This window comes from Schistocerca serialis, chromosome 2 (genome assembly GCF_023864345.2).
Source record: "Schistocerca serialis cubense isolate TAMUIC-IGC-003099 chromosome 2, iqSchSeri2.2, whole genome shotgun sequence".
In the NCBI taxonomy this organism is placed as follows: domain Eukaryota; kingdom Metazoa; phylum Arthropoda; class Insecta; order Orthoptera; family Acrididae; genus Schistocerca; species Schistocerca serialis.
This window is the reverse complement of record NC_064639.1, coordinates 1,044,120,874-1,044,136,869: the sequence shown is the minus strand read 5'-3', so window position 1 is coordinate 1,044,136,869 and position 15,996 is coordinate 1,044,120,874. Positions and strand designations below refer to the sequence as shown.

The 15,996-nt window shown below is 37.5% G+C and overlaps 1 protein-coding gene across 3 annotated transcripts in view; it reads left to right on the top strand.

The window, feature by feature from the left end:
• LOC126458474 (ovalbumin-related protein X-like) overlaps positions 1-10,026 on the top strand; it is a 113,536-nt gene extending 103,510 nt beyond the window's left edge. For all 3 annotated transcript variants that reach the window (XM_050095558.1, XM_050095559.1, XM_050095561.1), the window contains exons 7-8: positions 2,360-2,501; positions 9,847-10,026. In XM_050095558.1, coding sequence (XP_049951515.1) covers positions 2,360-2,501; positions 9,847-9,971 — 267 coding nt within the window. In that variant the 3' untranslated portion in view covers positions 9,972-10,026. The remainder of the gene's footprint in view (positions 1-2,359; positions 2,502-9,846) is intronic.
• Positions 10,027-15,996: the final 5,970 nt, after the last annotated feature.

Sequence of the window (15,996 nt, the reverse complement as noted above, 5' to 3'; positions counted from 1 at the left end):
TTAAGGAAAATTAAACGAGGAAAGTGAGGCTCATCTCAGAGCAACCATCAAGTGGTTCCAACTCAATGATTTGCATATAAATCATGATAAAACTGTAAATATTCTCTTTAGCTTGGGTGTTAAGAGTGATAAGATTGATTGTGTCTCAGCTAAACTACTTGGGATCCATCTTGACTCAAAATTAACGTGGAAGAGTCATACCGATTATATTTGTACTAAGTTAGCATGTGTGACATATTTGTTAGGTAAACTAAGGTCATGTGTTAGTGGTAAGTTATTACTCAATGCATACTATGCCTTTTTCCACACCCATTTAACATATGGCACTTTGTTGTGGGGAAACTCACCTGGAGCAAAACAAGTTTTCATTTGGCTAAAGAAGGCAGTCAGATGCATCCATGGAGTCAGAAATAATGAGTCTTGTAGACCATATTTCAAAAATCTAAAAGTACCAACAGTTGCAGCCCTCTTTATACTAAGTTGTCTGATACACACAAAAGAAAACCAACACAGTCACAAACTGCGACAATCTATCCATCACCATGACATACGTATAAAACAGCAAATTGACACCCCAGTTGCTAGATTAAAGAAAACTCAAGATAGTTACAGGTACATGGGAGTAAAACTATTTAACATGTTGCCAGTAGAGGCACATAATGTGTCACTGAATGAGTTTAGAAGTGTCACAAAGAAATGGCTTAGAGAAAAAGCTTTTTATACAATAGAAGAGTTTATAATGTGCACTAAAGATGATCTTAAGTACTGGTACTAATATAGTTTCACTTAGATTAAACTTATACATGTAAATATAATGCAAATACCTTGTGCAGCATCAAGGACAAAATTTTGTATCTTATTAGACAATAATTATCTACAATATATTACACCATTTCTGTTAGTTATGTAAACTGTATATGTACACAAATGACGACATCAATTGCATTTTTTAATGCCTAAAGATGAATAATAAAATAAATAAATAAAAAAGGATAAGTCCAGAAACTAGTAAGTTTTCCTTCTTTTGTGTGTGCCTACCAATGACTCAACACTTCTGTTTTTCGGTGAGTGGTCTCCTATAATCCTAAATTATTTACATTCTACAAGAACTTTCCTACAACATTTATCAGTTGCCGCTGAGTTACAGCCTAGCTTCAAAGTCAGATGTCAGTAATGATAGCTACCCTCGATTAGTGCTATCCAGAATTAAATCAGTATTGAAATCTCCACATATAATGACTTTTCAGTTGTTTTTAATAAGCCCTATTAGTACCCATTCAAATTTCCTCCAGATGATGATTCAGACGTATTTTGAAGGACAGCCTGCATACTGTCAAAACCATTACCTTGTGTGTTTGCAAGTCTGTTACTAAAGAACGGCACTCTAAGAGCTGTTCAGTGTAATACTCATTTAGATCTATAGCCTAGGATTTTACTCCTTTTTTGTGTACAGCATATAGCCATACAGTTTTCTTTATATTACACCCTGTAGGTGTCATTGCTTATTTTATGTGGCTTCCAAATGATGTTATGTTATGCATAGCACATACATGGAAACACCTTTTGATTTTGCAGTTTTCTGTAGTGGTCTGAGAACCCATCTTTCCAACTGAACAGGATTATTATGTTTTGATGAAAAATTCAAAATATATTTTAGTTGTTAAGCTTAGTGGTGTCCAAACAGTAATTTTTGTTTATCCGCTAAATGATTTTATGATGTCTGCAGTTATTTGGTGGTGCTGTCTTTTGAAAACATAGACCTTAAAAAAGTCTATGTGAAAACAAAAACCAAACCACAGTAATTAGACAGGAAGTATTCTAGTTACTCTGAATGGTTGTGGAAATTAGTTGTGGAAGTAATAACAACTTTTACCAATACAGGGGGCTAAGACTATATTTCTCTAAATGAAAATGCGTAAATAGTAGCCCCAGAACAATTAATTTAGCAGAGTTTCCTATGAAGCACAAAACTCTCCAGAAGCCTTCTGAAATATTCAGAGTACAAAACAAGCATGTGTGTGCACATAGTATGGTGCCCTCACTGAAAGTTGTTTTTTGTTGAGTCTGATTTTACAATGTTAGGTTAAACTAGAAGTTTGTGAATATAAGCTCTTTACAGACTTTTGTCTTAATATTCCAACTTTTAAAATTAAAAATGTTATATTTCCTGTTAAGGCTTAATCATATCTATAATGATGTCAGCTTTGTAACAGTTACATATTTCAGTGGATGCACTGGATAAAATTTTTAATTTTAGAACCTACAAGTGATGCAGCTCTGCACAGAACAATTAATATAGAAAACAAGCAAGAAATTCTAATGATTTATGACAGTAATTTCTGCTTAAATCCTATTGCAGCTGGGAATGAAAGAGATTTTTGATGAGAAACTAGCAAATTTAAGTGGAATAATAGGCAGTTCACTTTTATGTGTCAGTCAGATATTCCATAAGGCATTTATTGAAGTCAGTGAGGAAGGAACCGAGGCAGCAGCTGCATCTGGTGAGTATAATAGCTGTTTCTTTTCTATCACTGCAGCTTTATCTGGTTCCATATTCAGCAAGAAATATGGCAATGCTTAAAGGTCTTAAAAATACATATTTTTCAATTGATACTCTGTAAAATGCCTGTTGTAATTTTACTAACTGTTGTGCATATGTACATGTGTAACCCTGACAGTGTACTGAATAACATGGAAAATAAGTAACTGTGTAAATTAAATGTATTGTATCTTGGAAACCATTTGGAATAGAACATATCTCCATATTATGTTTTTTGCTTCAAATGATAAACCCTGTCTTATTCCTGAATATTGACAATTCCTTCTGGGATACTGTGTGTATTTTAGGGCATGTTTTATGGCTTACTAGGTGTCAGCCACTTTCTTTCCAAGATTAGGGGAGAGATGTAAATAAAACCTTCTGGTAGATCACAAAATTAATTTTGTGTAATCTTGTTGCAATCAGTTCTCAATTATTTACAGCATAAATACTCTTTTTACAGACTTCAGGAAAGAAAGGGCTTTTAGCTTTTATTTCATAAAGATGAAGAGCTGAAAAAATAGACACTTGTTTTTTGTTTTTTCCCCAGGACTAGAAGGGAGATTAGGGTTTAACATTCTGTTGATGTTGATGTCATTAGAGACAGAGCACAAGCTCAGATTGTTTTAAGCATGGAGGAATAAATTGGACACACAGTTTCAAAAGAACCACCCTGGCATTTTTTTTGTAGTGATTTAGGGAAATTATGAAAAACCTAAATCTGGATTGCTGGACACAGGTTTTAACAGTTGTTTTCCTGAAAGTGAGTCCAGCATACTAAACTCTGTGCACCTCACTTGGTCACAGGACAGGAATTTTGCAGCACTTCAGGCATAGTTATAATAGTCGTCATTGTTTCTATCCCTCAGTCATCAACCATTTCATACACAATATTTATATTTAGATAGTAGAAAATTAGCAAGCCTGTAGATTACAGGAAAAAATGCATGCAAAAAGAAAGGAGAACGAGATAAATTCTGCTCTTACTACTCCAACAAATCTCGTATTTGAGCCATTCTAGATGTATCTTACCAGTGAAAAACATGTGTTAATCTATTACGCATTTGATATGTAAGGACTGAGGTGGGAAATTAACCTTAAAAATGTTAACTGTTTATCTGCAGCTGATTGGTGGTTGGCACATATATGGTCTCTTATGCAGAAGCACAGGCACCAAAACACATACTATTGTGGCCACAGGGACAATGGCTGTTTATAAGCAGTAGCCCATGTAGATAAATGTGGGTGAAAAGGAGAGGGCTTTAACAATTGAGAGGAGAAAAAGATGTGCAGCTACAGCCTTTCCTCATCATCCACACCAGCAACTGTTTATGGAAAACATGTGTGAAATGATGTGAAGAAGCACAACATTAAAACACTAGACTCTCATTCAGGTTGATGGCAGCTCAAATTCTCATTTGGCTAACAAGATTTAGGTTTCCCATGATCTCTCTCAACTGTATATGTCAAATACTAGGACTGTAACTTTTGAAATGACATGGCTTATTTCCGTTGCCACCCTTTGCCAATATGAGATTATGTTCTGTCTCCAATCACATTGTCAACAGGATGTTAAACAATAATCTTGATTACTTCCTTAAGCTGTGTAGCACAAGGGGAACATGGGGCGAATATGGAGAAGCAAGAGTGGGGAGAGGTTGCTCTCAGTGGCAGTGGCAGAATAATGATTGATTATGCTAATAATCACAAAACTGAAGATCTAACATAAAAGAGAGAGAGATATTGCAGTTGGGAAAAGGGAAGTATAATGTGAGGAGAGGGAAGAAATGAGGTGGAAAATAATAAGAGAATAAAGAGTGAGATCAAGAAAGAGAGAAGGGACAGTTGAGAATGGGGACTGGCAGGAATTTACACCAAGGGAATAATGCTGTAACTATCGGTACTAAGCTGTTGAAAGTGTATGGCAACAAAGCACCATCAAATGACAGAGTGGTTGTGTGGTGCAAATGCTTCCATTGTGGTCAGCCAAGTCTGATTGACAAAGTACAAAGTGACAGGCTAACTCTATTTGAGAAACAGGAATTTGCACAAGAAGCAGAGGCCCTGGTGCCAAAAGACAGGTTTGTTATGATCAAGGCTATAGTGGAAAGAGTCCAAATCCACCATAGATTAAAACCATGGATTACTTTTCAACATCACCATTTTGAACATGCTGGGTACTGTAACTGCTCAGACCCATTCAAAAACCTACTTGGCTGAGGCATCAGTGGAAATGTTGCAGTTGTGTCAGGAATCCAGATAACTTCTTTAGCCACTTAATCACTATGGATGAGTGCTGGGTGTATGATTATAGCACCAAGACAAAGGAGAAAACAGGCAGTGGAAACATATGGCTTCATAAGCACTGAAAATGATGAGGCCCAACAATCATAAAGGAAGGTGATGCTGATTGTTTCTTGAAAAGATAATGCAATTGGATGGATTTAAAAAAATTACTCAAGTGGTGGCAGGAGAACACACATATAACAGATTTGAAAAATCTGATCTGATGCAGTCCCCAACAATCGGTCTTTCTTTCTCATAATGTCTGGTAAGACTCCCATGACCTGGGGTCCTGGCCAACTTTTCCAAACTCTTCCCATTTCCTAAACCACCAGTCCTTTTCCTTCACCCCTGTTCTTTCCCCTTCCATCCTTCTACCAGAAAAAGGAGCCACTGACTCTGAAGGCTTGCGTATTTAACAACCTTTATATGTGTGTTCACCTGCCACCACTTGGTTCTTGGATTTTTTATCCATCCAGTTACATTATGTTTTCAAAAATTTATTATTTTTGTGAATGTTTCTAGAGATTTCCATGGTGTCATGCTAACATATCATGCTCATAAGGGGCAAACCATCACAGGAGCATACTAATAAAATCTCTTGATGCTATTGTGTGAGGCTCTCCAGATGAAGTGCTGTGGAAGCTGTTCAAGACAGAGTGAGGTGGCACACTGCATTTAGGAGGACGGCAATTCAAATTGTGAACAAGCCATCCAGGTTTAAATTTTCAACAATCTCCCTAAATCACTCCAGCCAAGTGCCAAGATGGATCCTTTGAAAAAGGGCATGGTCAGTTTCTTTCCCCATCCTTTCGTAATCCAAGCTTTTACTCCACCTGTAATGATTGTGCTGTCAACAGAATGTAAAACTCTGATCTTACTTCCTTCTGTCAAAGGGGGTGCTTTTGCTCCATGACAGTGCTCCATCTCATACTAAATAGGGCACAATCAAACATACTGCTCCTTTCAGGGATCAAATTTTGCTCCACCTTCCATATTCTCCTGACATGGCATCCAGTGACTTATCCTCTTTCCGTGGAGGAAGAAACCACTGCACATTAGGCAATTCTATAATGATAACAAGATGCTTTTTGAGGGCTAACATTTCCCAAACAGCCAAAGTGCAAGCTTCTAAACCAAAGCCTCTGCCAAGTTGTCCATCATTAGGAAATGTGTTTTGCATTGGAGGTTAAATGTCTAGAGAACGTCTAAGACCAGCGCTAAGTTACATGTTTCCACTTTGATTTTTTTTTTTATGTGATAGTTAATATCACAAATCAGAGGAAAGGTGACTGGGGTAGGTGATATATCAGTATAAGTCTATATTGTCTATGCAGAAGAAATTGCACCTCTTCTACTAATCATCTGCTGTTGGTAAAGGGAGGAACATAGCATTCTAAGTGATTGGAAAAATGTACAAGTCATTCCCATTTTTGAGAAGCATCATTGAATAGATACACACAAATATAGGCTTACATCACTGATGTCAGTCTGCTGTAGAATTATGGAACATGCTTTGTGCTAAGACATGTTTATCCTGTGTGCCTTGACTTACGGAAGGCTATAGTTACACTCTATTGCCTAACCAATAAAATAGGTATGTACAGAATGTCACACTAGTTTTGTTTTTTAGTTTTGTGATTGTATCAAACAATTCCTTGTGTATAGAACAAGTCATTATAACAGAAAGAAATCTTCAGATGTCAAAGTAACTTCGAGCATACTTCAAGGAAGTGTTATAGGACTGTTACTGTTCACAATATAAATAAACAAGCTAGGAAATAATGGTGGAAGCTCCCTGACACTGTTCACATGTATGTTGTTGTATATAGAAATGTTGCAATGAGACAAAATTGTAACAAAAAGAAGGAGGACCTGCAGAGAATCGACACTTGTTTCAGAGATTGACAGTCGATCCTTCACATAAACGAATGTAACATAGTGTGCATCAGTAGTTGGAAAGATCTATTATTGCATGCGTGCATAATTGTAGAACAGCCATTGGAACCAGTCATATCAATCAAATGTCTGGGAGTAAGCATAGACAGCAATGTAAAGTGTATTCACCACATAAAACTAATCCCCAGGAAGTGTTGTCCACCCATGAAGGAGGTAGCTTACAAAATTCTCATTCCACTGATACCTGAGTATTGCTCATCAATGTAGGAGATTTACTAGTTAGGATGGCTGGATGAAGAGTCACAATGGCAAGCAAGTATGCCGTGGCTTACCCCAGTTCACTACTACTAGTGCCACATCATCATAATGCACCTGTGGTTAACTTACAAAGGCATAATTTATGAGTGAAATTGAAAATTAAAATAACTTTTCCAATTTTCGTCAGTGTATGCTTCAGTATATTAATGTTAACTTTGTTGAGGCCTCAGAATGATCAAATGAATATGTTAGGCAAAACATACAATCTTAAGGAAAAAAAGTGGCGCTGAATAATAGGATAAAAAGCTAAAAGTTGTTCAGAATTTGCAAATATATGTCACAATTAAAAGTTACTAGTTTTGACTTGATCAGAGCAATATTTTGGTCCAAATCGACATTTTTATTGAAAAATTGAAGGTGCTAAGCATTAGACTCAGAAATATCAAAATTTGTATGTAGCCTCTGTTTGATGTAAAAAAATTAAATAAGTGACACCAGTAAGCTACTTCTACTAACTTTCAGTTATTTACTAAAAACCAAATTTGGAATGAAAATGTCCTTGTTCATGATAGATTAAGTGTCATTCATATTTGTACTAGAAATTTCTAATTACAGCACTTGATCACACTCAAGCAATAAAACAGCTGCGCTAAAAGAGGTAGTTCAGAGCTCATGTTCTATTCTCAGTTACATTCAAAAAATTCTACCCGGCATGGTTTAAATGCAATCGAGCAAAAACATTTTCAGTAACTAAAGCAAACTTAACTCCAAGAAGATTGTAAATTGTTTAATGACAGCTATTAATTAATAAGTGTCCAATAAAGGGGCCATATACAGGGTGTACCAGCTATCTTGTCCACCCAAAATACCTCCGGAACAATAACAGCTATTGGAAAACGACTTTCACCGGTATCAATGTAGGGCTGGGGCCCATGAATGTACATATTTGGAAACATTCTAAAACAAAAGCATATGTGTTTTTTAACACAAACTTATGTTTTTTAAACGGACCTCCTATATTTTTTCTTCAGCAATCCATAGCATGACAAAGCACATACACAATGGCGTTGATTGCATCACAATATTCCCATTACTTCCCGAGATATTGAGACGCGAAGTTGACGCTTGAAACACCCGACATGCGCTGCTAGCGCACGTCCTGAGGCTCAGGCGTGGACCCCATGCTGCCCGTCGCGATGTGATTGTACAAACAAGGGTCAGCTGACGGCAGTCAGTGTTGGGAGTGGAGTGGCCATTTGACAGTAGGCAGTGTTTCATTTTTTGTTTGGTGTTTGTATTTTCAAGTGTTTTCCACTATGTGTCTTCTAGATACAGAGAAAAATGATGTATAATGTAAGTAGGGAAAAAGACGTGTATTTGAGGCATTAGGACCAATTATAAGGATAGAATTAAAAAAGATACAACATTGGATGAAATTTGCTGTAAATTAATGCTAGATTTCACAGAGCATTCAAGTAGAGAGAGAAAATCTGTTGGCAAGTATTTATTTTCATCTCTTCATCCCTATAATAAGTTCATGACATGTTACATTTTGCTTTCTCTCATACAATCTATCAAATAGACTAATTCAATTGCAATTATGACAGAATCCAATTACAATTTTTTTTTAAATCTGTAACTAAGGACAAGACAGATCAAATATTTATGAAAATTTGCAATGATGTGATTTTGAAGTATTCCTGGCATGGCTGATTGATGATTGGGTACATCATTTGCACTGACTTGTAGTATAATGATAAATATGTAATTTTTTAATTATTTTATTGTAAATGTGCATACAAAACACTCTAATGACCAACAAGAATGAAACTTTTGTGGCTTCATTCATTAAAATTTGTTACAAGGTGTGACAAAGGATGTTCTCATGCTGGTTTCGGATAGAAGCGGCAATGAAGGTATTAATTCCTTTGCATCACATGAATTAAGCTTGGACAACTATATTATTTGGAAGAATGTCACTTAATCAATAAAAAAAGACCATTAAATTAACCACTTTCTGCTCTAGAACAGATTTCTGGATTGTGTGAGGGAGTCAACAATAGCACATCAGGTTTTTTAATGTTCAGATGAATTTACAGGTTCAACTAACGATCAGTATAAAACAATCACATTACCAAAATGGAACTTGTAAAGGAAAATGCATGTGACAACTCATAGTCTGTCTTAAGTAACACTCAAGATTTTGATTTGACTTTGTAGAATAAAAGCTAAATTTTTGGTTGGAGTCTCCCCTTAGGGCATTTCTCATTTGTGGATTTATTTTTTAATTTTTTTATTTAGTTCTTTTACTGCTGTTAAAACTAATTCCATTGAAGTCTCTGTTTATAATGTAATGGAAATTTGAGTAATTCCACAGCAAATGAGGGGGACCGAGGCATTAGATGCTCATTTAAGTTTCTAAATTATATTGGAGAACTTAGTTCTCTAGTCATGATTTACAAGCATTCCAATATCAACCCCAAGATACGAGATATTTAGGAAGACCACACAGTCAACGAGCTGAACAGTTTATGCAGTCACAGAACAAGAGTATATCCAATGCTGATAACAGAGAGTAACAATGAACCTTGGAAATTGTACTGCACTCAGATACATTCCTAAACAACAAAAGTTTGAAAAGCTGTCCATTTCTACTCATGCAAATCAGTGTAGGACACACCTTACATAAGCATCTATGTGTCTTTTTCCTCGCGTGTACAAAAGAGCAGGTACAGCTCTGGAGAAAAAGAAAAAAATGATAATTTATATTGGAAATATTGTCAGATAGAAAGGTGTTATAACTTAATTTATCAGAAACTTTTAGCTAAAGCTGAGTAGCTATAACTCACTCACCTTTTCTGTTACAGGTGTCATGTGTCGTCAGAAGAGATCTCTCCAGGAGGTCATCTCATTTACAGCGGACCATCCATATCTCTTTTTTGTATTACACAAAGACAGTAACACAGTATTATTTTGTGGGCGGTTTTCTTAATTTAACATTTTCCTGTACCTCCATTATAGGAGTAATAAATGATAATATACATGAACTCTGTGTTATAATGATCCTGGTGTTGAGTTTCAAGTTTTAAATATGAATACCAATTTTTGAGCATAGAAATTCCAAGACTGAAATAGTAAACAAACAGTTGATTTGAACATTATTGGTCATCCACTGTGCATTGGGAAAAAACTCTTTCCTTTTTTCTTGTTCACTGTTTTTTCTCTCCCACTTTCCACTCTTTTTCTCTCCCACTTTCATATTTCTATGGTTGCAATGACACCATCAATTTAAAAACAGGTGAGAGGATAGAATCTGGCCACTTGGAGGGATAAGATGTACTGGTCATGGCTGGAGTAGGTAGTTGTTGGAAGGCAGAACAGGGGAGAAAGCTAGCTCAGCTTCAATAGCAAATTTGGTCTTAAACAGCCACAAATAATATCAGATGCTAATGGAATGGCGCAAGACATATGACACTCACCTACCAGCCCACTCACCAAGTATTCTATGGTGTTTAATGCATCTAAGTGTATCTCATCAATCAGCTACAGGTGAATGATTGCCTTTCTTCATTTTTATCCATGGGTTTTTCATTTTCCAAAGCCAGATGCCTGAGAGCACAATGAGCAACTACTGGTGTTCAAAAGAGTAGCAAAAGTAGGGAAAGAGAAAAATGAAAACAAAAAAGTTGAAAAAATACAGTAAAGAATGACCAAGATTTCTCATCAACCAAAGTTATTTTACCTGTACGGAAGAAGACCACTTCTTGCTTCAAATACACTCTTGATCAAAAGATAACAAAAAGTGCAGCATTGAACCCACAATGGTTCACTCATGCCTGCACTTCCAGTGTGTCAAATGTAGTCTCTGTTTTAAGTTCAGTGTCGAAAATACACCATCTTTTGGAGGATAGAATCCTTAGATGTCGTTGAGTACCTCAGGTGCAGACTGCAGTCTCAATAAGACTGGCTGTTTAACACACTGTCTTTTCATGACTTGAGTGATGGTAGGCCAATACAATATCAATTCCAAGAGTAGCTGCTCCGTTAAAAGACTGACATCTGACCTTAACTCCACAAAAAAATCAAAAAATGTCTGTAGAGATTACATCTACCTCTGGAATTGGAAGTTTCTCACTGAACTATGTAGTGAAAGCTCAGATAGTTGATATGTGAACCAGAAATATGGCTGTGTATCTCTCACTCCAGACAGTTCAAGAATTAGCTTGTGTACTGTAGAGCCAGCAATATTGTTCATATACAAATGGATTCCACCATCACAGAAATGCTGAAAGTGTTACAATAAATATGGCAGCAGCATTACCACCACCGCCAAGAGCAACAGGTGGAACATCAAGAACTGCAAGGAAGGATGTGTGGCATAGCAAGAGGTGTGCCAGGATCACACATTCAAGCTACTTCTGCAACAAAAACAATCATTGGAGCTGCTCCATTACAATCCATAGCACTGCATCCACCATCTCCAGTGTTTCCAGCTTTCCATCCAGCAAAGAGGACTAACCATCTTACTTTAAATGACCAATTTAGCATTTCGAAGCATATTAAGATAATAGACTCATAGAGTTTTTGCATACATTTCATTCTCTTTCCTGTGGTGACTCAGAACTGTATAAATTGATTTAGAAATTTCTCAACATGTCATTAACTTTCCAAGAAATGTGTGGTTTGTAAAGTGGCAGTTTCAGAAACACCTTCTTGTGATGGCTTATGTTTAAGTTTTCAACTTTCGTGTAAATGACCACACCTGTCATATGAGGCATGAATAACAAATCTTTGCTACATCAGCTGCACGTAGGCTTTCACAGTCGTGAAACATTGCAATGTTTCAAGTACTGTTGTCATCAAAACCATCCTCCAATGAGCCTGAGGGAGAAGTTCGGGTTGATTACACCAAACAACACCCATTTTGCAGTAGTTCATTTATTCACCTAAACACATGCAAGGCTCACAAAGAACTGAATATGGCAGAACAGCCCAAAGACAATGCCAGAGTCCAAAGACAATGCTCAGAGTCCAAAGACGAATGCATATCGATGCTGGTGTCGACCTCATCGGTGCTATAAGCCTTCGTCAGAAGATTTGGTATATAGAACATTCACAACTGAGAGGCATTATAATTAATTTAGAGAGATCCACTTTGATTGTACTAATTCTTTATTCAAACTGCAACTGTTCTCCCATCTTCAGGCCACAAATCAAGCGTTCCTAAAAACTAATAGTTCATCCGGAGACCTGCTGAACTCTCATTACCTCATATTATTACTCTGTTACAAATAATCCTTACAAGTTATCTACAACACTCTGCATTAACCATTAAGAAGAGCTATTCCAAGTAGATCCACGAGTGGTACCCACATTAAGCAACATTGGTACATATCATAAACTAACCTTACCAGAGCCGTATGTGTTATCATTTACCAAACAGCCAATTCCAATGAAGGGGTGTCTTTGTGGCTGAAGTCTCATATAAGGAGATAGCTCAAGTATCAAGATTTTAGTAGCGACAGAATGTGCAATGACCACTACAATGGATCTCAATGCTTTCACACTTTTTGTGTTTGCTGTCAGACAGGACCGGGCAGATATTATAACACAAAATGAGATCTAGATCACTGCATCGAATAAGGAATCTTTGCAACAAATGACTGTAATGTGGTGGACCCAGGTTCAATTCCCACTACTTCCAAGGATTTTTCCTTGGTTGGAGGATTGTAATAGGATGCACTCAGCTTCACAATGCCAACTAATGAGCTTTTTGACTGAGAAGTAGTAGCTCCGAGGTCCAGATGACAACAGCCAGGAGAGTGGTGGGCTAGTCCTGTGTCCCTCCATACTGCATCCAAATGACACCATTGGCAGAGTATGACATGGAAGTCAGTTGGTCCTACTTGGCCTGTCTGGATCAGATTGCAGGGCTTTCATTGCTTTGGAATCGCCTCCAGTAGTTGGGCAATGCAGTAGTAATTAAGAAACCAGTGGCTTCTTAGGGTTACCTATAGAAGGATTTTAAGGCAACTATAAAACGTCTCAAAAATGAGATCGACAGAAAGTGCAAAATGGCTAAGCGGGGATGGCTAGAGGACAAATGTAAGGATGTAGAGGCCTATCTCACTAGGGGTAAGATAGATACTGCCTACAGGAAAATTAAAGAGACCTTTGGAGATAAGAGAACGACTTGTATGAATATCAAGAGCTCAGATGGAAAGCCAGTTCTAAGCAAAGAAGGGAAAGCAGAAAGGTGGAAGGAGTATATAGAGGGTCTATACAAGGGCGATGTACTTGAGGACAATATTATGGAAATGGAAGAGGATGTAGATGAAGATGAAATGGGAGATAACGATACTGCGTGAATAGTTTGACAGAGCACTGAGAGACCTGAGTCGAAACAAGGCCCCCGGAGTAGACAACATTCCATTGGAACTACTGACGGCCCTGGGAGAGCCAGTCCTCACAAAACTCTACCATCTGGTGAGCAAGATGTATGAAACGGGCGAAATACCCTCAGACTTCAAGAAGAATATAATAATTCCAATCCCAAAGAAAGCAGGTGTTGACAGATGTGAATATTACCGAACTATCAGTTTAATAAGTCACAGCTGTAAAATACTAACACGAATTCTTTACAGACGAATGGAAAAACTAGTAGAAGCCGACCTCGGGGAAGATCAGTTTGGATTCCGTAGAAACACTGGAACACGTGAGGCAATACTGACCTTACGACTTATCTTAGAAGAAAGATTAAGGAAAGGCAAACCTACGTTTCTTGCATTTGTAGACTTAGAGAAAGCTTTTGACAATGTTGACTGGAATACTCTCTTTCAAATTCTAAAGGTGGCAGGGGTAAAATACAGGGAGCGAAAGGCTATTTACAATTTGTACAGAAACCAGATGGCAGTTATAAGAGTTGAGGGACATGAAAGGGAAGCAGTGGTTGGGAAGGGAGTGAGACACGGTTGTAGCCTCTCCCCGATGTTGTTCAATCTGTATATTGAGCAAGCAGTAAGGGAAACAAAAGAAAAATTCGGAGTAGGTATTAAAATTCATGGAGAAGAAATAAAAACATTGCGGTTCGCCGATGACATTGCAATTCTGTCAGAGACAGCAAAGGACTTGGAAGAGCAGTTGAATGGAATGGACAGTGTCTTGAAAGGAGGATATAAGATGAACATCAACAAAAGTAAAACGAGGATAATGGAATGTAGTCAAATTAAGTCGGGTGATGCTGAGAGAATTAGATTAGGAAATGAGACACTTAAAGTAGTAAAGGAGTTTTGCTATTTGGGGAGCAAAATAACTGATGATGGTCGAAGTAGAGAGGATATAAAATGTAGACTGGCAATGGCAAGGAAAGCGTTTCTGAAGAAAAGAAATTTGTTAACATCGAGTATAGATTTAAGTGTCAGGAAGTCATTTCTGAAAGTACACTCCTGGAAATTGAAATAAGAACACCGTGAATTCATTGTCCCAGGAAGGGGAAACTTTATTGACACATTCCTGGGGTCAGATACATCACATGATCACACTGACACTGACCGCGGTTCCTGGTGTGTCCGCTGTGCCGTGCGTGTGATCATTGCTTGTACAGCCCTCTCGCAGTGTCCGGAGCAAGTATGGTGGGTCTGACACACCGGTGTCAATGTGTTCTTTTTTCCATTTCCAGGAGTGTATTTGTATGGAGTGTAGCCACGTATGGAAGTGAAACATGGACGATAAATAGTTTGGACAAGAAGAGAATAGAAGCTTTCGAAATGTGGTGCTACAGAAGAATGCTGAAGATTAGATGGGTAGATCACGTAACTAATGAGGAAGTATTGAATAGGATTCGGGAGAAGAGAAGTTTGTGGCACAACTTGACCAGACGAAGGGATCGGTTGGTAGGACATGTTCTAAGGCATCAAGGGATCACCAATTTAGTATTGGAGGGCAGCGTGGAGGGTAAAAATTGTAGAGGGAGGCCAAGAGATGAATACACTAAGCAGATTCAGAAGGATGTAGGTTGCAGTAGGTACTGGGAGATGAAAAAGCTTGCACAGGATAGAGTAGCATGGAGAGTTGCATCAAACCAGTCTCAGGACTGAAGACCACAACAACAACAACATAAATTCTCAGTCAAATTAAATCTTATATCAAGACATGGAGAGCTGTTGTCAGAACTCAAGGGCAGCTATTTTTTTTTAACTTTGCCTGACAGAATTATATTTACAACTAACCTATAAGTAGTGAATCGCAAGAAACATCTATACAGAAGACACCCTTCAGCTTTAATTATTTGTGGTAAGAAGAGCTCCAGCCATATTTCAGAGGCATCTGGAACATCAAACAGTGATGTTTCTTATTGTGTGAAATATTTAGATGACATAACAGTAATTGTTTAGCCTCAGAATCATCATCTCTAAAACTCCCAAACAGTTTCCAGCCACACCTATGATGCAGAATGAAACTCCAGGTAATGCTTCTGTGTCTATGTTCAAGGAAGGAGCATTAGGGTTTAATGTTCTGTCAATAACAAGGTAATTAGAGACAGGCCAAACTTCGTGCAATTCTAGGAAATATTAATTACTGTGCACAGTCTATTCCCCATGGTGCTGATATTTCACTGTCCTTAATCATGCTGTGCCACAAAGATGCAAACTCTGAATGGTCCCCAGTATGTGAACAAGCATTTCAAACACTTGTGTAGATTGATACATGGCCAGAAAACTGTTGACTGAAACAGCTGTGTGGTGCAAAATAGACTACGGGCCTTGTAATTCATGATAAATTCGAGTTATAAGTGCATTTTTGGATAAGCCACTGACTGACACACTTTTTAAAAGTATCCCCTCTCAATATCTTAACAAGTTATTAAAAACAGCTTCTTTGACATAGGGGCTTTTCTCTGTTAAAGTTAATCTTCTGTATGAAAATCTTTTCTATGCCTTATTTCATAGTTGTGGATATCCATGTTCCTTTTTGTGATATTAGTGTCTTCTTTCACTAGCATTACAGTTTGAAGTATA